Here is a 23571-nt window from a genome sequence, read left to right on the forward strand (position 1 = left end):
GCAAGTGACAAGAATCTTGGATTTAAAAGGAAACTGAATCTTTGGAAAAATCATGTTGCAAAAGGAAATCTTGAAATGTTTCCACCGCTGCTTGTGCTTGAGATTGAGGAAGGATATCAGAAAGTCTTATTGTATCAGAGTATTATTGAAAACAGAAATTTATTATGTTTGCCTTATAAATTCTTAAAATTTATGGAAGGTAAAGAAAGAGATTAATTTCAAGAAAGGTAAGCTAAGCTTAACTACCTGTTCTTTCTCAAGAAAGGATAGCTAAAAATTAATTCTCTACTCAAAACAACATTGACAATTGTTTTTGAATTTTTATATCTACAACCTACACTCTTATATACTTTTATATCTATTAACATGAGCTGTAGATATAATCCCCTGAGACATGAAAATTATTTCAAGGGTTCCTCCAGGACAAAAAGACTGCTTTAGAGCCATGGAGCTGGCATGTTTTAGTGAATACCTTCAACACCATCACATGAGCTAGTGACCGGCTTCTTGGCCATAAAGCTGGTTTGCATAATAAGTTGGCCTCCTTAGAAATGAATTTCTACTGCTGCAAGAGAACAACCCCAACCCCTTAGGAATTCAAGAGAATTACAGGACAGAACCAAGCAGAAGTATAGCATCATTGACCCTCCAGATAAGTTTCTGCAGTCTGGTTCTGGGAGTACCTTTTCATTCCAAGGTCATCTGTGGCCATATGCACAAGAGGTTCTGCAGATGCTGGAAATCTAGAACAACACACACAAAATGCTGGAGGAAATCAGCAGGACAGGCAGTGTCTGTGGATGAATAAACAGTTGGGCTGAGATCCTGCCAGTGTCAGATTTGAGATCAGAGAACACAAAGCACAAAGATCAATTCTGGCCTTGGTTGTTAACACTCACGAAAACTGATCAAAATTTGTTCATCTATTCTTAACAAAGTTCCTAAAAATAGATTCTTGATTGGTCAGGGCATGAAAGGGTACAGCGAGAAGGCAGGAGATCGGGGCTGAGAGAAAAATTGGATCAGCCATGATGAAATGGCAGAGTAAACTCAATGGGCCAAATGGCCTATATCTTATGGTCTAAAGAACTGATTTTGCATTGCCTATCTCAGTGAGCATATGGTAAGGTCATGAGAAAATAACAAACTTATGTTCTGTCTTTCTTCCAAAGTTGAGGCCATTTGTTCTTATATGACTCTGCTTCATAAATTTAGTACTTCCTCATATTTATTTGTGACTTTTATCAAGAATGGTTTCTGCTGATTAGTTTATTGATTTCCAGTACCCAGCAAGAGTGTAGACTGATCCTAAAGGCATTTGCCAACTATTCAGTGAGGGGAGAAACAGGATGATTTGACAGATAAATGCAAGGCTGAGAAGCTGGTGCAGAGCTTCAGGTTCTTGGATAATTGGGATCTCTTCTGGGGGAGGTATGGCCTGCTCAAAAGTGATGGGTTGCACCTGAACTCGAGGGGGTTCAGAATTCTTACGGGCAGGTTTGTTAGAGCTATTGGGGAGGGTTTAAGCTAACTTGGCAAGGGGGTGGGAACTCGGAGTGAAGGGACTCTGGAGAGGATGGATGGTGAAGAAGAAAAGATAGTGTGCAGTCAGACTGTTAGGAAGGGCAGGCAGGTGATGGGACTTAGTTGCAGCCAACAAATTGAGTTAAGAAACTTCAAGGGTAAAAGGACATTGATGGCAGTTAAAAACAGGCCTCCCAACAGTGGCTGGGAGGTGGACTACAGGTTACAACAGGAAATAGAAAAGACGAGTCAAAAGGGCAATGTTATGGTAGTCATGAGAGATTTTAACCTGCAGGTCGATTGGGAAAATCAGCTTGGTAGTGGATCTCAAAAGAGTGAGTTTGTTTAATGCCTAAGAGATAGCTTTTTAGAGCAGTTTGTTGTGGAGCCTACTAGGGTATCAGTTATACTGGATTGGGTGTTAGGTAATGAACCGGAGGCGATTAGGGAACTAAAGGTAAACGAACCCCTTAGAACCAGTGATCACAATATGATTAAGTTCAACTTGAAATTTGTTAGGGAGAAAGTAAAGTCTGATGTAGCAGTATTTCAGTAGAGTAAGGGAAATCACAGTGGTATGAGAGAGGAGTTGGCCAAAGTAAATTGGAAGGAGCTGCTGGCAGGGATGTCAGCAGATCAGCAACAGCATGCATTTCTGGGAAAAATGAGGAAGGTGCAAGACATGAGTCTTCCAAAAATGAAGAAATACTCAAATGCTAAAATAGTACAACCATGGCTGACGAGGAAAGTCAAAGCTATTGTAAAAGCAAAAGAAAGGGCATGCAACAAAGCAAAAATTAGTGAGAAGACAGAGGATTGGGAAGTTTTTAAAAACCTGCAGAGAGCAACTAAAAAAATCATTAGAAGGAAAAAGATGAAATATGAAAGCAAGCTAGCAAATAACATCAAAGTGGACAATATAAGTTATTTCAAATGTGTTAAAATAAAAGAAATGAGAGTAGGTATAGAACTGCTAGAAAATGAGGCAGGAGAAATAATAACGGGGAACAAGGAGATGACTGATGAACTAAATGAGTTTTTTTGCATCAGTCTTCACTGTGGAAGACACTAGCAGTATGCCTGATGTTGTAGTGTGTGAAGGAAGAGAAGGGGGTGCAGTTACTATTACAGGAGTGAAGGTGCTCAAAAAGCTTAAAGGATCAAACGTACATAGGTCACCCGGACTGCACCCTATGGTTCTGAAAAAGGTAGCATTAGAGATTGTGGTGGCATTAGAAATGATCTTTCAAAAATCATTGGACTCTGGCATGGTGCCAGAGGACTGGAAAATTACAACTGTCACTCCACTCTTTAAGAAAGGAGGAAGGCAGCAGAAAGGAAATTATAGACCAGTTAGCCTGACCTCAGTGGTTGGGAAGATGTTAGAGTCAATTGTTAAGGATGAGGTGATGGTGTACTTGGTGACACAGGACAAGATAGTACAAAGTCAGCATGGTTTCCTTCAGGAAAAGTCCTGCCTGATGAACCTACTGAAATTCTTTGAGGAGATTACAAGTAGGATAGATAAAGGGGATGCTGTGGATGTTGTATATTTGGATTTGCAGAAGGCTTTTGACAAGGTGCCACACACGCGGCTGCTTACCAAGTTAAGAGCCCATTGTATTACTGGAAAGTTACTAACACGGATAGAGCATTGGCTGATTGATAGGAGGCAACGAGTGGGATTAAAAAGATCCTTTTCTGCCAGTGACTGGTGGTGTTCCGCAGGGATCAGTTTTGGGACCACTTCTTTTCATGCTGTATATAAATGATTTAGATGATGGAATAGGTGGCTTTGTTGCCAAGTTTGTGGATGATATAAAAATTGGTGGAGGGGCAGGTAGTGTTGAGGAAACAGGTAGGATGAGAAGGACTTAGACAGATTAGGAGAATGGGCAAGAATGTGGCAAATGAAATACAATGTTGGAAAATGCATGGTCATGGGCTTTGGTAGTAGAAATAAATGTGCAAACTATTTTCTGAACTGGGAGAAAGTCTAAGGAATCTGACATGCCTAGGGACTTGTGAGTCCTTATGCAGAACACCCTGAAGGCTTACTTGTAGGTTGAGTCAGTGGTGATGAAGGCAAATGCTATGATAGCATTCATTTCAAGAGGTCTAGAATACAAGAGCAAGGATGTGATGTTGAGGCTTTATAAGGCTCTGGTGAGGCCTCACCTTGAGTATTGTGAACAGTTTTGGACCCCTCATCTTAGAAAAGAAATGCTGGCATTGGAGAGGGTCCAGAGGAGGTTCAGAAGGTTGATTCCAGGAATGAAAGGGTTATAATATAAGGAACGTTTGATGGCTCTAAGTCTGTACTTGCTGTGATTCAGAAGGATGAGGGTGGATCACATTGAAACCTTTCAAATATTGAAAGGCCTAGACAGAGCAAATATGGAAAGGATGTTTCCCATGGTGAGAGAGTCTCGGACAAGAAGGCAGAGCCTCGAGAGAGGGGAACCCTTTCAAAACAGAGATGCAGAGAAATTTCTTTAGCCAAAGGGTGGTGAATTTTTGAAATTTGTCGCCACATGCAGCTGTGGAGGCCAGGTCATTAGGTGTGAGTTTGAGATTGATAGGTTCTTGGTTGGACATGGCATCAAAGATTATGGGGAGAAGGCCGGGAACTGGGGTTGAGGAGGAGATAGAAAAAAAGGATCAGCCATGACTGAATGGCGGAGCAGACTTGATGGGCCAAATGGCCTAATTCTGCTCCTATGTCTTATGGTCTTATTCATTTATTCTATTTCTCAGCTGGCTGATGAAGCTACTATTGAGAAAATATGACTGTCTAATACATCCACACCAAATTCCTCCCTTCATTATTTTATACCTTCCACTTTTACTGTCTTTCACATCTCTTTAAGGATGTCCCAAAGCATTTTACATATAAGTAAATACTTTTGAGATCTTCTTACTATTGTATGGGATTAATCAGTTTAAACACTGGAAGCACTCACATACAGCAATGCAGTAATAATCCAACTAATTGTGTTTTTATATATAAAGGACAGAAATTGGTCAGTAAATAGGGAAGGCCTGCCTACTTTTCCACATATTGTATTATGGTTTCCTTGAAGAACTCAGCAGGTGAGACACTGTATCTCAAGGTAAATAAACAGTCGACATTTCAGGCTGAGACCCTTCATCAGATTCTCAGACAAAACTTTGATTATTTCCCTCCATAGATGCTGCCTGACCTGCTGAGTTCCTCCAGCATTTTGGGTGTGTTTCTCAAGATTTCCAGCATCTTTGGAACATCTTGTCAACATGGTATCCATCATTTTCACAAGAGGTTAGAGAGGATCTTGGATGACTATCTTTTCTTTAATAGTTTTTTTTTAATTTTCTTCACTCTGCAGTGATTGTCAGTTTATACTCTTGGCTCACTTCCATACAGTGGGACTTGTACCATGATGTTCTGACTCCGAGCCAAAAGCCACACCTGACTCACATACCGAGAAAATCCTCTGCACAGCTCCAAACAAACAAAGAGTGATCTGACGCTGAAAATTGACTGAATCCAGGCTATAGTAGTTTTAGAATCCACAAGGAAATATAAACATTGTTTTTTTTGGCAGGATTTTCAATTATGCTATCAGCGTAGAGTTCTCTCAAATGACATCAGCCGTGGTGCAATTCCCAAAAATCTTTTCTGATACATGATTTCCATGCTCTGTTGTCTGAAAGACCAGCCATCCTTATTTGTTTACAGATCTTGCTTCCTGGGGCCTATGATTTCCTGTGTCCTCAAACACAGTTCACTTGTGCCTGAACCTCGTTGCCCATGGAAACTAAGACACAGCCACGCTTAGACTCCCTGTCAGTGTCTACTGCTATTGCTGATCTGTGCAGCCTCTCTGTTGCTTTAAGGTGTTCACCCAATTTCCACACTCCACAATTCATCTCCATTTTTCTTAAGATGGAAGGAGCAGACAGTGTGAACAATTGCACTTGCCACCTTGTAGGCTTCCTCAGAGCGCAGATTCTTATCGAGTGCTCTCATAGTACCGGTTCAGTAGCAAGTGCTACCGCCTTGTAGCTCTTTGTACGTCCTCTCCATGAGTGTGTGAATTTTTCTCCTGATGCTGTGAGCCCTCAGCATAGAGAGTTAGTGGTTGTGGGTGAGACAGAATAAATTGTAGGCATGCAGGGAAATAAAGAGAGGGAAGACATAACTGGTAGAAAATGATTCCTTGGTCATGATAATTATTTCCTTCGTAAAAGATGTGTAAAATGTATTTCTTCCCAGTGATAATATGATAACGTTCAAGAATCATGATTGTTTAATGTCATCGCCCTATTGTCCTGTTTATTATTTATTTTAATGCCTGCACTGTTTTTGTGCACTTTACGCAGTCCTGTGTAGGTCTGTAGTCTGGTGTAGCTTTCTCTGTTTTTTTTTAATGTAGTTCAGTCTAGTTTTTATTCTGTGCCATTTAACACCATGGTCCTGAAAAACATTGTCTCATTTTTACTGTGTACTGTACCAGCAGTTATAGTCGAAATGACGATAAAAGTGACTTGACTTGACTTGACTCATTTCCAGTAAACAAGTATAAAGGAAATCAAAATAATTGTTACTCCATAATCAATGTAGCACAAAAAGACACTGTAATAATAATAATAAGCACAATAATTATAAATACTCAAGATAGCTTATATACATAGATTGATTGTCTGTCCGTAAGAGGAAGCTGAGCACAGGAATGTCTGCTCTTAAAGTGACTTATCGAAAATAATATAGTACTGATGGTCGGGGGAGTGGAGGGATGGGCTAGTGATTGAAAGTGTTCATTAGCTTTACTGTTTGGAGAAAGTACTTGTTTTTGAGTCTGGTGGTCCTGGCATGGGTGCTATGTAGCCTGCATCCTGATGGGAGTGGGATAAACAGTCCATGAGCAGGGTGAGTGAGATCTATTTCATGTTATTACTGGCCCTTTACCGGCACCTTTCTGTATATACAGTATGTCTTTGATAGCAGGTAGGCTGGTGCCAGTGATATGTTAGGCAGTTTTGACTACTCATTGTTTAAGCGGATACCTGATTAGTGCTAATCACGGGGACTTTGTTTTGAGAATGTTACTTCTCACTCGGCCAAGCCACCAATATTCCTTTGAATTATTATGGATAAATCCTTTTGACCATCTCCATATCAGAGTCTGTCTTTCCTTCACACTTGGGTTCCGATATTGTCAGCGCACATCATGACAGAAAGACCCTGACAAGTAATGGATCCAGTGGAGGTTGATTGGCAGCTCTTTGACATTGGTTGGCTTTAGGTGAGAATGCCATCTACTCTCAAATCCACAATCTGAGTTTCTCAGGTTTACATTCCGAGTTTCTCAAGTCCACGTTCTAAACTTCTCTAATCTATGTTCTGTGTCTCCAGTCTCCGTTCCGAGCTTCTCAAGTTGTTAGTACCTGATTTTCCAGCTTCAGGGCCCCGTGACTCAGAAAGGTATAACATTTGAGTGCTTCAAGCAAGCTTATCAATACAGTTTATTTGATTCAACAAATCAGCATTCAAGTCAATACTGTAAAGTTTGGAAGAACTTGTCCTTTCCTGACGTTGTTCCTTGCAATTAATGGTACACCTTTGTTAACGTCAAATCAACGTTCAGAAGGACATGGCCAGGAATAATTGAGGTCAGCTTACTTGCCAACAATGGCAGTGGGATAGATTAACCTTTTACAATACATAATTTCCATCTGTCTGTTCGGATAAGTGATGCTAATGGTAGCAAACATTCCAGTATACTGTACAAATGTCTCCTGAAACAGTAATCTGAGTTTGCGACCCTGATGAGCCATGTCTGAAACTTGATCCCTGGCTGAAGTGCACAAACACACAAGTAAAGTAACTCTTCCAAGAGTAAGCTACCTTACATTGAACCTCTGGTTGAAAGTCATGGTACAGACTGTGAAAACTGAACTTTCAGGAAACAAGTGGAACAGATCTATAGAGAGCCAGCTAGCTCAGCAATAAGAAGTGCTGTCCATGCTGTCTCAATCTGTAAAATTGAGAATACAGTCTTCGGTATCCTAATTGCCACTGGAAAAATAGTGAAGGGTAAAACACTGTTTAGAAAGGTCCTTCAAGGATCCTTCTCTAGAACTCAACTTTCATGTTTTCAAGGACTCAAGCTTCTGGGTCTTTAGGCTTTTTCCAGGTCTCAAGGCATTTTCCAGGTCTAAGCATTTAAGGTTCTCAAGGTCTTCCATATCCCTGTAGGTTTCCCATGGCCTTCCAGGTTTTCAAAAGGATTTGAGTACAGGATTCCAGCAAAAGGCTTTGAGTACAGGAGCAGGGAGGTTCTACTGCAGTTGTACAAGGCCTTGGTGAGACCGCACCTAGAGTATTGTGTGCAGTTTTGGTCCCCTAATTTGAGGAAAGACATTCTTACCATAGAGGGACTACAAAGAAGGTTCACCAGATTGATTCCTGGGATGGCAGGACTTTCATATGAAGAAAGACTGGATCGACTAGGCTTATACTCACTGGAATTTAGAAGATTGAGGGGGGATCTTATTGAAACGTATAAAATTCTAAAGGGATTGGACAGGCTAGATGCAGGAAGATTGTTTCCGATGTTGGGGAAGTCCAGAACGAGAGGTCACAGTTTAAGGATAAAGGGGAAGCCTTTTAGGACCGAGATGAGGAAAAACTTCTTCACACAGAGAGTGGTGAATCTGTGCAATTCTCTGCCACAGGAAACAGTTGAGGCTGGTTCATTGGCTATACTTAAGAGAAAGTTAGATATGGCCCTTGTGGCTAAAGGGATCAGTGGGTATGGAGAGAGAGCAGGTACAGGGTTCTGAGTTGGATGATCAGCCATGATCATACTGAATGGCGGTGCAGGCTCGAAGGGCCGAATGGTCTACTCCTGCACTTATTTTCTATGTTTCTATGTTTCAAGGTTTTCAAAAACTTTTCAAGGTTTCCTAAGTCTCTTCAACGTTCTCCCCATCTCAAATACTCCCAAGTCTCTCTCGAGGTTCTCAAGTGTCTTTCAACGTTCCCCAGGTCTCTCTGCCTCTGGAGTCATCCTTGGGGATCTCAAGCTTCAGGTCTCCCTGGACTCAGGTGCTCGTCATAGGGAGGGGAGTACTGTAATGAGCTCTTCAAGCCTGTGGTGGACACCAGAGAGTTTTGGGCTCTGAGGTTTTTAGAGTATTTGTATTAGTTAATTGTTCTTTAATGAGATTCATTAATTGTTTAGAGTTCCTTGTGTTTTTCTCAAGCAGCTCACTCCTTGTATTGTGGTCTCCTTGTCCTTTCTGTTTGAACTTGATAAGTTTATTTTGATAGGCTCCAGGATTCCATGTTACTTGCATTATTTAAACAGATGTCCAATTAGCACTAATCCAAGTTTTGAGAATGTTACTTCTCGTGGTGTCGCTCTGCCTTCTTTTGGAATTATTATGAATAAATTCTCGATGCTGTTTCCACATCAGAGTTTGTCTTTCCTCTGCTCTTGGGTTCCGGTATTGCCTGCGCATGTCATGACAGTTGTAGAACCTCCCTGTCCGTTGCTGTACCATTTCTGTACCGTGCAGTGATGCAACTTGTTCTCATGCTCTCTACTGCACACCTGTAGAATGACATGAGTATAGATGTAGATAGTCCAGCTCTCTTCAGCTCCCTCAGAAAGTAGTGGCATTGGTGAACTTTCCTCACTTTGTAGAATGTGTTCTGACACCATGAGAGGTCCCATAACCTGCAGCTTCAACCATAAAAATGTGTTCATGCAATGAAAAAATGTAATATATTAAAATATATTTCTTTTGCAACTAATGGTTGAAATTAAAATGGTTCCTATAGCTACAAAGTCTAAATAGAGAATGGTTTGCCTGTATGTTGCTTAAATTACAAAAGTGATTTTCTCTCCAATACATTGTCATGAACCCAGTTAAATAACAGTGTTATTTTTATGTTTTCCAGATGAAGGTCTATGGGATATTCTAATTAAGGATGTTCCTAAAGAAGTGACATCATACACCTTCAGCATGGACATCCTGAAGCAAGGTGTGAGCTATGATTTCCGAGTAATAGCAGTAAATGACTATGGGTATGGAACACCAAGTTCCCCTTCTCCATCTGTTTCAGGTATAGAATTTATCTCTGAAATGCCTTAATATTTTTTGTTTAGAACCTTTCTGAAGCTCAAATGTTAATCATCCTGTCGGTGGAGAATCTGTTCATTCAGCAGTTATATAGGTTGCACAACACAGAAACAGGCCATGAACCAACAAATCTATGCCAATTCTTGTGCTCCACTCAAGCACCTCCCATCTTTGCTTGTCTGAGTGGTGTCACCCTCTATTCCCTTCCCACTCAAATATTTGTTCAGCCTCCCCTTAAATACTTTTCTACTAGTCTCTTCAACTGCCCCCTGTGGTAACAAGTTCCGCAGTGTCACGACTCTTAGCAAAGAGGATTCTGTTTTGAATTCCTCATTTGGACTTTTTGGCTGCGACCCATTGTCAGAACGTTTCTGCCCGTATTTATATAAAGCAGCAAAGCCTGAGGGTGTAATAGTGCATCTACCTTTGTCGAAGCCACCTCATGAGCACCACCCTTCCTGTCAGGATTCTTTACTGAGACGTTATTTCATGCAATGTTGTTTGATTCAACACCACATGACTGAAAGAGGATGTAACGTGGTGTCAACTGTAATAATGGCCACTTACAGGTTGAAGTACAACAAAAAATGTGGAAACACTCAACAGGTCAGTCAGCACCTGTGGAAAGAGAAACAAAGTTAACATTTCAGGTTGAGGAACATCTTCCTGTCAGTTCTTCAACCAGAACCTCTGCCTCTCTTTCTACAGATTGTGCTTGACCTGTTGAGTGTTTCCAGCATTTTATTTCAGATTTTCAGCATCTGCAGTTTCTTATTTATCATTTACAGATCACCTTGCATCACTGTAGAAATATGATGAGACTCTTCCCACAAAAGGAGTGAACATTACTGGGCATGCCTACCTTTTATCCTTCGTGCCCACCTTCCCCCATCCCAGCCATCAACCTCCTTCTGATCTGCAGTCCCATCTTCCCATCTTCTGATTTCTCCGCTGCCCTTCAATCAGCTCAGCAACTATTGATTTCTGTCAACAGCTAGTGCAGATCTCCAAGGGTTCACTTGTTCATTTGTTCAGGTAATTACAGCACCCATCATAATTCTCCCCATCTCCAACTACTTACCTGGTCACTTAGCATGATAAAGACCCTTCTACCCTTCTACCCTCACCTGCCACTGAGCAGCCACGTACATGAGCACGACCTGCTGCACCCAGGCCATAAACCATAGTGTTTCTTGTTTCTCTCCTTTGAGCAAGTAAGATAGACAACACTCTGAACTTCTGCTTCAGTTTTACAACAATGCTCGTCTATCACCAAGCAACTTATCATCTGCTATCATGAGTAGACAGCTGCTACATCACAACCCCTGTAACTGTGACTAGATAAGGCCAGGGACTTAATTTAAACTCCTAATGTCAATCTATCAGATGTGGAGATAGGGGTATGGGGGATGGTGCACAGGGACATAGTAACGGTATTATTCAGATTACTCAAGTGGTTGTCAAGTTTGAATAATGGCATTTCAAAACTGTGCAATTGTTTTGACAAAGAGCCAGCTCAGATACTTAGGGACTGAGAGACTCCTTCTGTATGGTAAATGTCTCTGACTTGGCTTCAGTGCTTGTCTTATGACTTGCTTTATCATATTTAAATCATTATTATCTTCCCGTCTATAACTTCTGCTTGGCTGCTCCACTCCCGAATTTGCTCCCTTGGGGCAGGCTGAGCAAGAGCATTTGGTCTGCATGGCAGCAGGAGGCACGCGGCCTTGCTTATGTGCAACAGCTGGCCTCTGCTCACCAGGCTAGAAAGGAATCAATGCATGCCTTAACCGCTTCAGAGTTATACACCCTGATCAAATACACAGATGTCTAAAGAGTCTGAAACATTTTTGGAGATCTGTCAATAACATTAAATATCAGTTACTTCTACTAACATGCCCTGCTGTTTGTATCTTTAAGCTATCACTGTCAAAGTTGAGTTTCTTGTCATATAAATAAGTACATGTATGCATTGCTGCAATAACGAACTTACTTGTGCATCATCAAAGGCACATAGCATCAGAGACACAAAATACATAAACAGAAATTATGCAAAATTGTACAAGGAAGAGCAAAATTATCAGAATTACTGGCAACTGTCGTGAAACATGTTGCTTTGCAGCAGCAGCACATTGCAATAATAAAAACAAAAAGAATAAAAAGTAAATATAAAAAGATTAAATTAAATAAGTAGTGTAAAAAGAGAGGAATAGAAATTAGTGAAATAGTGTTCATGGGTTCACTGTCCATTCAGAAATCTGATGGCAGAGGGGTAGAATCTGTTCCTAAAACATTGAGTGTGTGTCTTCAGGCTCCTGTATCGCAGCAATGAGAAGAACATGAGATATGAGAGTGGAATTGGGCCGTTTGGCCGATCAAGTCTGCTGCACCATTTCTTCATGGCTGGTCCGTTTCCCTCTCAGCCCCAGTTTCCTGCCGTCTCCCCATATCCCTTCATGCCCTAACCAATCAAGAATTTATCAACCTCTGTCTTAAATATATCTAGTGACTTGTCCCCTGCTGCTGCCTGTGGCAATGAATTCCACATGTTCTTCACTTTCTAGCTAAAGAAATTCCTCCTCACCTCCATTCTAAATGGATGTCCCTCTGTTCTGAAGCTGTGCCTTCTGGTCTTAGACTCCCCACCATAGAAAATATCCTCTCCAAGTCTATTCTAATGAGGCCTTTCACCATTTGATAGGTTTCATTGAAATCCCCCTCATTCTTCTGAATTCCAGTGGCTACAAGCCCAGAGCCATCAAAGAGGGTATGTCCTAGATGATGGGGATCATTTTGAAGGTGTCCTTGATGCTGGGGAGGCTAGTACCCATGATGGAGCTGGCCAGGTTTACAACTTTCTTCAGCTTTTTCTGATCCTGTGCAGATACCCCTCCAAACCAGTTGGTGATGCAACCAGTTACAGTGCTCTCCGTGGTACATTTGTTGAAAGTTAAAATAATGCCTGAAATATGATGTTACGAATCCCGTAACTGGAGAACTTACCAGCAAAGATAGAGAGGTCCGTTGAAGTCTGATGTCAATATTTTCAAACGTTTTATTCGTAAAGGGACACAAAAATAGGGTTAATACATACATTCAGAGGGTGCACATTGTCAACACTCAATCTAAAGCGCCGGTATATTAATAATCATCATTTAGAAGTGAGCTCTGCTGATGTCTAGGGGTTAATAGATTGTCCGTTGGAAATATAAAAGTCACTCAGAAGGCTGCCGGCCTCAGCCCGTTGAAAATCGCTGGGTTTCACGTGGGGCGACCGAGAGAGAGAGATTGGGGGGAGAAGAGAAAGAACTTGCCGAGTCTCGATGAATCTTCCGTGGAATCGGGGGAGCGTTGGTTTCCTCTCCCCGATGTTAGTTAAAGCGGTTTTCTGTGATTCCAGCCACAGATTCCAATCCCGGAATCTAACGCACGTGGCTTCCTTCAGAATGGCTTCCCGCTGCTGCGGGAACACTCTCTCGTGTCTTCTGGGTGCTCTGAGGGGCTGTCCCCCTGAGACTCTCCTTTATACTTCCTCACGGGGTCGCAGGTGTCAATCAGGTTGGGATGATGCAATCTCTCTCTCAACCAGCCCACCTTGCCCGAGGGCTTTTCCCGTGGTCTCCATGAGACAATAGTTGCTGGCATCTTATTCTGTATCCCTGGTGGGACGTGCAATTTTTCACGTTTCTCTCTCTCTCTCTCTCACTTCCTGGGTCTACTGACCCCCCCCCCCCCCTCAACGGGTGCTCTTGTGATTCTCACAAAGGAGGGGGCTGGGATCATAACAATGAAAAAAAAACTCCAATTCTGGATAAATTCTTCATGTGGAACAGCATCTATGGAAAGAGAAAGTTAAATTAACAGGTCCTGGACACTTTTTCAAAGCTAATTAGCAGATTGTTGGTCTATTTCTGTGTTAATTGCATTAAGAATAGCAAATATTCAGTTCTCAAAGTGGACAACAGGTTTAAAATCTGTGATCAACATGCTGATCTACGGCATGTAAAGCATAATAATATGTTACATCTGAGGACAATTGTAACGTGTGTGTGTATTTACACATTACTCGTATAAACAGAGCACACCCTGATCCCCTCTGATTTCCCTCCTGGTACGTATCCTTGCAAGTGGAACAAGTGCCACATCTGTCCCTGCACGTCCTCCCTCAAGGCCTCAAACTGTCCTTCCAGTTGAGGCGACACTTCATATGTGAGTCTTTTGGGGTCATCTACTGTATCTGGTGCTCCCAGCATGGCCTCCTGTATATCAGTGAGACATAACATTAATTGGGAGACCGCTTAGCCAAGCACTTACCATCCATCCACCAGAAAAAGCAGGATCTCCCGCTAGCCACCCATTTCAATTCTGCTTCCTATCCCATTCTGGCATGTCAGTGCATGGCCTCCTCTACTGCCACAATGACGCAACGCTCAAATTGGAGGAATGACATCTTTTATTCCATCTGGGTAGCCTCCAACCTGATGGCATTGACGTCCATTTCTCAAACTTCTGGTAATTGCGCCCCCCCCCCACCTTCTGCATTCCCCATTCCTGTTTCCCTCCCTCACCTTATCTCCTCACCTGCCCATCATCACCCTCTGGTGCAGCTCCTTCTTTCCTTTCTTCCAGGGTCTTCTGTCCTTTCCTGTCAGATTCCTCCTTCTCCAGCCCTTTATCTCTTTCACCAATAAACTTCCCAGATCCTTACTTTACCCCCTGCCCTCTCCCAGTTTCACCTATCACCTACAACCTTGCACTTCTTCCTCCCCTCCCTCCACCTCCTCACTATGACTTTTCCTTTTATTTCCGGTCCTGCCAAAGGGCCTCAGCCTCAAACGTCGACTGTTTACTCTTTTCCATCAGTGCTGCCTGACCTGCTGAGTTCCTCCAACATTTTGTGTGTGTTTTGCTCCACGCCCTCTAATTTATTCTGTGCTTAAAACAAACTGGCAAACAAAGTAATTTGAATTTCAAAAATACATGCAATGGGCGATCGGATAGACAGCCAAGCGTATTTTTATTTCAATAAATCTACCTGAACTTGTCCTTTATGTTCATTCAGGAACATATTCTTCCCCTCCCCTATCAGATTTCTGAACAGTCCATGAACACTACCTCATCATTCCTTTTTTTTTGCATTATATGATTACATTTGTAATTTCAAGATTTTTTTAATCTTTGCAATGTGCTGTTGCCACAAAGCAAAAAAAAAAAATTCCCGTTGTATTTATTGTCGACGACAATAAATCTGAATGTGATCCTGAAATCTGAGAGATGGTGAAGCGGGAGCCAGATTATAATGACTCAGCAGTCACCAAAGCTGCCTGAAAATGAGAAGGTGCCATTTTATCTCTGCGAGTTCACAAAGTCAAATTAGTTAAGCTTGCTCCCTGCCTCCCTCTATGCTTTTATTTGTTGTATGTTACTTACTAAGATCTTGGACCGTTTGAAATTTTTTTCAGCCCAGAATGCAACCCCATTTTACGAGGAGTGGTGGTTCCTGGTGGTAATCGCCCTAGTTGGACTCATCTTTATCCTCCTGCTGGTGTTTGTACTGATAATTCGCGGCCAGAGCAAAAAGTACACCAAGAAAACAGACTCTGGTGAGTACATCAACTAATCCTTGTCAAAATGCATTTAAAATTAAAGCAATCTTTACAACCTGGAGCAATAAAACCATTCTATTTGTGTGCACATAAAAGCATCGTAATAACAACGTCAGTTTGCAATGGATTTTGTTAATGTAGGTGGTAAACTTACAATTAACAAACTGTTTGGAAACATCGGTACTAAATCGCCAGAAAGACTTAAAAAGGACTGTTCAGATTATGGCTGATTTGCTGTTTTATTTGCAGTGTCCTTCTGCACAAATGAATTTGTAGTAAGTTAAATTGTGATATTATCCAGTAAGATTACTGGGAATTCTTCTCCTAATATGCATGCAAAATGACACCACATCTAATAGCAAAAGCATTGTCCAAAATATTTGCATAAAAGCAACAATGCACCTCTTCAAATTTCTCTCATCTAAATGGTCATACTAGTTTGAAGAACTCAGAATTTGCCTGTTAAAAGTGGCTTTGGGTTGGGTGATGAAATCTGGACCTGGAGCATGTTGCTGGGCAGCATGGCCTAGGCCCGGAACCATTCGCTGCAGCGGTGCCAGGGTCCTAGTGTGAAATGTGATTCGCTATTTAGACAGTTTAAATGCTGGCCAAGATCAGAGGCAATTCTGCTCACTCTCCGCGACCTCTACGCCGGTCTTCAGGGCACCGGAGTCGTTCACTGTTCCGTTGTTTGGTCAACTCAAACAGCGGCCCAAATGGACTGAAAAGTCAGGGTGTCGGTTGGGGCGAGAGCTGATTTTGCTTGTTCTCCACAATGGTCATTTCCACGGCGCTGAGGCTATGAAGACTGCCCCATGCTGTGCTCCATGCCCACTAGTATGATGAACTGATAAGCGAGGCCTTGGGTCTTCACTGGGGTTCAAATCTGAGGACTCAATATTGCTTCAGAATGCTGTTTTTCGCTTCAATTGTTTGCATGATCTGTATTTTTTTCTTTCTTTCTCTTGCACATCGAGTGTCGGTCTTTTATTTTTATTTTTATTTTTTTCTTTAATTGGTTTCTTTTGGGATCCTTACTTTGTGGCTACCTCTGAGCAAGCAAATCTCAAGGTTGTATGATTCATACATTTTTTGATAATAAATGTACTTGAAACTTGAATTGTGAAATGGAGTCACAAGAGAGGCCACAGATACTGGAAAGCTGGAGTAACGTACTAAAACATAGAAAATAGGTGCAGGAGTAGGCCATTCAGCCCTTCAAGCCTGCACCGCCATTCAGTATGATCATGGCTGATCATCCAACTCAGAACCCTGTACCTGCTTTCTCTCCATACCCCCTGATCCCTTTAGCCACAAGGGCCATATCTAACTTCCTCTTAAATATAGCCAATGAACCAGTCTCAACTGTTTCCTGTGGCAGAGAATTCCACAGATTCACCACTCTCTGTGTGAAGAAGTTTTTCCTCATCTTGGTCCTAAAAGGCTTCCCCTTTATCCTTAAACAGTGACCCCTCGTTCTGGACTTCCCCAACATCGGAAACAATCTTCCTGCATCTAGCCTGTCCAATCCCTTTAGAATTTTATACGTTGAACTCAGCAGGTCAGGCAGTGAGTTTGGTATAAGGATTTGTTGGTGTACTGTAGTCTCTAAGGAGGGAAATGGATAGACAATATCTTGGGTCAGGGTGCATCACCAGGACACTACATCAGCCGTTTGTCTGCTAAAAGTAAGCTTGTGTTTTGATCTGCTCTGATACTTCAGCAGTTAAATTGTGTGGACCAATAATCTCCAGTTGCTTTACTTCATTTGAGCTGAGATAACAGATTTAAAGCAAGACGCTAGCCGATAAAGCAATTAGTTCTGGTTCTGAAAGTTCGACAGTACAAGTTAAACGAGGAGTTTTATTTTCACTCCAGGTTATTAACCATTGGCACTTGGACATTGGATAGTGAATACACAAGATCAGATTCAGTCCCTGTGGTCAAATAGTAAATCAACAATTATTACTAAAGGTTGAAAAATTGAAGATAATTAGACATCTACAGTGCACTGCTTGGTGCCTTGTTAAACACTCGTGGCCAAGATTGCGCAATTTAGTTGAGCTCTGCATTGCAACTATGTCAGGCACTGAGCCAACCTAAAAAACAAAAGCAAAATACTGACAGAATCCTACAACAAGAGTGCTATTTTGGTACATAAAACCTTCACATATATAATTATCAAACGCTATTGAGCTTTGATATTGTTCTGGTGCCCATATGCCAAGGATGAAGGGGACTTTAGAAATCTTTCACTATCCAGTAATTAATATTTACTTTGTGGCTTTCCAGTGGCTTAGTGAGATTACAGAATAAATGTAAGCTCACTAAGCCATCGGAGTGAGTTTAGCAGTAAATCATGAAGGATTTATTTATCAAAGTTATCAGATCACAATATTTATTTATGTACATCGAACCATACACTGAAATGAGTCATTTGAGTTAACAACCGGCACAGCCTAAGGAAGTGCTGGGGGTAGTCTGCAAGTGTCACCACACATTCCTGCACCAACATAGCGTGCCAGTAATGTTAACCAGAACAACATGCAGCCAAAATACAATAACAACAAAACAGCAGAAAAGTCCCTTTCCCACCCTCCAACCCAAGGACAGGCCCCCAACCTCTGGTACTTTGCAGTGGAATAATCTATAGACAATAACTTTAAGCATGGCATAAAATTCTCAAGATCAGAGTGATTCCTATTTTTTTTGAATTTCCCCATCCTTTCCGTGTCTGAGTTAGAATTTATCCTGCATAACAATCAAGAACTCAATTAGCAGTTCCATGTTATAATAACAGGGATGAGCCTTAACCTGATGTAATGGAAAGTTGATAGATTACGGAAATCCCTTTGAAATGAAAACATTTAAGACCGAAGGAAATGAATCTTTGTAAGCCAAAAATGGATTATCTATGAGCAATAGTACTGTAATTATATTTATATTCCCTGCAGAACTAGTCAAGGAGATAATCATATTCATGAGTGTTATTTTCAGCCAACAGCCCAATGCATGGTGTGAACTTGGCACCTCTGAAATGTGACTCAGTCACATCTAGAAAACATCACATGATTTTTTTTTAATTTTTAAAAATAAAGTAGAAGGCAAATGGTATGTGGATCTATGATTGCAGACCTATAAGTGAACATACTAAACAGCCTTGAATGTTTGCTGAGTGTCAAAGGCAAGGCATAAAATTTCTGCACCATAATTTCTCAAAAAGGTTTTGAAAGCAAATCCAGCACCGAAATAATCCTATCAGGTAAAATAATCAGCATATTGCAATATATGGCTACACTACATTTCACATTTTTCTTCTTATCAGTTTCTTCAATTTTCTTTGTCTCAATAGACAATAGACAGTAGGTGCAGGAGTAGGCCATTCGGCCCTTCTAGCCAGCACTGCCATTTACTGTGATCATGGCTGATCATACACAATCAGTACCCCGTTCCTGCCCTCTCCCCATATCCCTTGACCCTGCTATCTATAAGAGCTCTATCTAACTCTCTCTTGAATGCATCCAGAGACTTGGCCTCCACTGCCTTCTGGCGCAGAGCATTCCACATATCCACCACTGGGTGAAAAAGTTTTTCCGCATCTCTGTTCTAAATGGCCTACCCCTTATTCTTAAACTGTGGCCTCTAGTTCTGGACTCACCCATCAGCGGGAACATGCTTCCTGCCTCCAGTGTGTCCAATCCCTTAATAATCTTATATGTTTCAATCAGATCCCCTCTCATTCTTCTAAATTCCAGTGTATACAAGCCCAGTCGCTCCAATCTTTCAACATATGACAGTCCCGCCATTCTGGGAATTAACCTTGTGAACCTGCGCTGCACTCCCTCAATAGCAAGAATGTCCTTCCTCAAATTTAGAGACCAGAACTGCACACAATACTCCAGGTGTGGTCTCACCAGGGCCCTGTACAGCTGCAGAAGGACCTCTTTACTCCTATACTCAATTCCTCTTGTTATAAAAGTCAGCATGCCATTAGCTTTTTTCACTGCCTGCTGTACCTGCATGCTTGCTTTCATTGACTGATGTACAAGAACACCTAGATCTCGTTGTACTTCCCCTTTTCCTAACTTGACTCCATTTAGATAGTAATCTGCCTTCCTGTTCTTGCCACCAAAGTGGATAACCTCACATTTATCCTCATTAAACTGCATCTGCCATACATTTGCCCACTCACCCAACCTGTCCAAGTCACCCTGCATTCTCATAACATCCTCCTGACATTTCACACTGCCACCCAGCTGTGTGTCATCAGCAAATCAGCTAATGTTACTTTTAATCCCTTCATCTAAATCATTAATGTATATTGTAAACAGTTTTCTCCTGAAAACTTTCAACCTTTGTATCGTCAATTATCCTCCTCATCATTATTCACCTTGTCTAATGATATGGGCGATCATGGTCTTCCTATCCATGACCAGGATTGTTCTTGGCAAATGTTTCTGCAGAAGTGGTTTGCCATTGCCTTCTTCTGAGCAGTGTCTTTACAAGATATGTGACCCCAAACATTATCAATACTCTTCAGAGATTGTCTGCCTGGGCTCTGTGGTCACATAACCAGGACTTGTGACATCCACCATCTGCTCCTGTGGCTTCAAGCGACCCTGATCGGGGGGCTAAGCAGGTACTACACTTGGCCCAAGGGTGATCTGCAGGCTAGCGGAGGGAGGGAGTGTTTTGCACCTCCTTGGATAGAGACGTATTTCCACCCTGCCACCAGCCATCGATTATGTTAACGACTAATAGCTTGTACAAATACCCATTATTTATGTATAAGCTTTGGAGTGCATTTAGACAGACTGTTCAACTGCAGGCAGTCATTGCATCAGTCTCATAATATTGAGTGTGAGGACACTTGGTATGTCACCAAAGACACTCGCAAATTTATACTGATGTACAAAGGAGAGCATTCTAACTGGTTTCATCACCATCTGGTATGGAAGGGGCACTGCACAGGATCAGAAAAGCTGCAGAAATTTCTAAACTCAGCTAGATCCATTATGGGCACTAGCCTCCCCAGCATTGAGGACACCTTCAAAAGGTTATGCCTCAAAAAGATGGCATCCGTCATTAAGTTTCCCCATCACCCAGGACGTGCTTTATTCTCATTGCCATGATCAAGGAGGAGAGGAGCAGGAGCCTGAAGACACACACTCAATATTTCAGGAATACCTTCTTCCTCTCTTCCAGATTTTTGAACGGACAATGAATCCATAAACACTACCTCACTATTTTTCCTTCCCATTTTGCACTACTTATTTAACCTAATTTTTTATATTTAATTCTTATTGTAATTTATAGTTTTTATTATTATGTATTGCAATGTACTGCTGCCACAAAACAACACATTTCATGACGTATACCAGTGATACTGAACTTGATTCTGATTCTGCTTGGTAAACAAAACCCTACAAAGTTATCAGGAGCAGGATGCTTGTTCAGTTCTTTCAACCTGACCCAATGGTGCAGATGGTAAATGGGAGCCTAGCTTCATCTGCAGGGACCAAAATATTAGTTCACTTTGTTGCAAGATGAGCTGAACAGTTCCACCATTTTCCAACATCAGTACATTTAACTCACATACATAACACAGCAAGTAATATTACCTGTACCTCTGGTAAATTAACAAGCAATAAGGTGTATTTGTGACATAATTTACAAAGTAAACAGGCGCTTCATGCGTGATGAGACCTGGGTGGTGGCAGAGAGTTCAGTAGTCTTACAGCCTGGAGGAAAGAAGCGATTTCGCATAACAGTCCTTGTCCTACCTCCTGCCTGTTGGTAGGAGTCAAAGATATGTTGGATGGATAGGAGGAATCATTGACAATGCTAAGCTCCCTGCATACGCAGTGCTCCTGAGAAATATCTCTGAGGGATGGAAGAGAGACCCCTATAATTCTCTCAGTAGTTCTTACAATCCTTTGAAGGGACTTGAGGTCAGAGGCCTTGCGTTTCCTGTACCAGACAGTGATGCAGCTGGTCAGGACACCTTCAATGTCATCTCTGTAAGAATTGGTTTGAAAGGAAGAGAAGAGCCTCACTCACCACAGTCTCTTCTGGAAATGGAGATGCTACTACGATCTCTTGACCGAAGAGGTGATGTACAGAAACCAGATGAGTTTGTCTGTTATGTGCACGCCCGGAAACTTGGTGCTCCTAACTCTCTCCACGATGTCCAGTGAGGAGTGGTCAGCCTGGACTACCATTATCTTCGTGGTCTTGTCCACACTGAGACACGAGTTGTTGTGCTTGCACTGTTCTACCAGCTGCTGTGCCTCCTCTCTGCACACCGTCTCAACGTCGTTGATGAGGCCAAACATTGTTGTGTCATAAGCAAACTTGATGATTCGGTTTGAACTGGATTTAGCAGTGCATGTCGTGCGTCAGCCCTGGGGAGCGCCGTCACTCAGTGTGATGGAGCTAGAGCTGTGTCTGCCTACAAGGACTGATTGTGGCCTTTCTGCCAAGAAATCCAAGATCCAGTTACAGCAAGAGGCCATTGAGACCCAACAAGGACATTTTACCAACCAATTCTGAGGGGTGATCATGTTGAACACTGAGCTGAAGTTGATTAAAAAAAAGCATCCTGGTATATGAGGCACCATTTTCCAGGTGGGACAGGACAGAGTGGAGTATAGAGGCTGTGGCATCATCAGTGAACCAATAGGAGTGATCAGCGAACAAGAGAGGGTCCAATGTATCAGGATGATGAGATTTAATGTGATCCATAACCAGCCACTCAGAGCACTTCATTATTGTTGAGCTCAATGCCACTGGATGATAGTCAGGGCAAGGTACTGTTACCCACTTGGGTACCGGAGTGATGGTGTCTGCCTCGAAGCCTTAAGGGACAGTGGACTGTTCCAAGAAGGTGCTAAAGATGTCTCGAAGTTATTACCCCTCAACCATCAGGCTCTGGATCCAGAGGAAATAACTCCAGTCACCTCAAAATTGAACTGTTCCCACAACCTACTCATTTGAAAGTGGACTTACTTTCAAGGATTTTTCATCTCATGTTCTTGATATTTATTGTTTATTTAGTTATTATTATTTACTTTGTTTTCTTTATGTATTTGCAAAGTTTGTTGTATTTTGCACATTGATTGTCCATCTTGTGTGCAGTTTTCCATTGATGCTATTGTGTTCCTTTGTATTTACTGTCAATACTTGCAAGAAAATGAATCTCAGGGTTGCATATGGTGACATAAATGTACTTGATAATAAACTTACTTTGATCTTTGTTTACTTTAAGTACTCAAAAGTAAATTATCTTACATGTCTGTCAAATTAGCATTTCAGTTTATCTCCAGCTCAATTCTAATCTATTGTAATTTTGCATCATTTGACAACATTTGCAGGCACGTCTCGGTCTGTGTTGGTCATTGACTCAAACAAAGCATATTACTGTACATTTTGATGTGCTTGTGACAAATAAGCAAACTTTACTTTTCTCTTTAGCATATTTTGAATCTCTTTCTCCATCTGCCTGGTAGTTTCCTCATGTAACAGAGCTGGGAATGGAGGGTATACTACTTAAGTGTTAGTTTGTGAATGACGTGGCTGGCCCATTGTAGCTGAGTGGGAGCAGGTAGGAACTGACTGCCAAGGACATTAGCCTGGGAAAGGAAGCTGACATTGGGTCAGAGACCCTTGCAGTGAATTTGGAGTTTGCAGAGACAATGTTGGTGGCACGTTTCCAGTGCCTTGCGATGCCTGTAAATAGTCCAGATCACAGGAACATAGATGATAGTTAGTCAGTAGAGGAGGATTTTTGTTCCTCGTCTGTGGTCTTGATTGCCAAGTATCCTTTTTCCCATTCAGTTAAGGCTGTGCTAGTGCATTGATGGTGGGGTGGGGGGGTGTTGCAGTTTATATTTCATTAATATCTGCTTTTGCCGAGGTAGACCACCAAGATATGGGCCATAGTCTGCGTTTTCCAGAGTTGCTGTGGGACAGAATCCAGGACACTCATGTCAAGGAAAGAGTTATGTAGGGAATGTCTTCAAAGTGTTCCAAATAGGGCATCGTGAGTCCTTGCCCATCCATGATGAGTTCACCTCAGTTATAGAGTATTACAGCACAGAATCAGGTCCTTCGGCCTATCTGGTCCCTGCCAAATTGCTATTCTGTTTAGCTTCATCGACCCACACCCGGACCATAAGCCTCCATACCCATCCCATCCGTATACTTACCCAAGCTTACCTTAAAGGTTGCAATTGAACCCGCATTCACCACCTCCGCTGGAAGCTCATTCACAATTAAATATTCCACCTTTCACCCTTAACCCATGACCTCT

The 23571-nt window shown here is 41.9% G+C and overlaps 1 protein-coding gene across 4 annotated transcripts in view; it reads left to right on the plus strand.

Moving 5' to 3' along the window:
- sdk2b (sidekick cell adhesion molecule 2b) overlaps nt 1-23571 on the plus strand; it is a 943317-nt gene that overhangs the window by 824593 nt on the left and 95153 nt on the right. For all 4 annotated transcript variants that reach the window (XM_059948548.1, XM_059948549.1, XM_059948550.1 and 1 more), the window contains 2 exons: nt 9473-9637; nt 15117-15257. In XM_059948548.1, the coding sequence (XP_059804531.1) occupies nt 9473-9637; nt 15117-15257 (306 nt within the window). The remainder of the gene's footprint in view (nt 1-9472; nt 9638-15116; nt 15258-23571) is intronic.

This window comes from Hypanus sabinus, chromosome 23 (genome assembly GCF_030144855.1).
Source record: "Hypanus sabinus isolate sHypSab1 chromosome 23, sHypSab1.hap1, whole genome shotgun sequence".
NCBI lineage: Eukaryota > Metazoa > Chordata > Chondrichthyes > Myliobatiformes > Dasyatidae > Hypanus > Hypanus sabinus.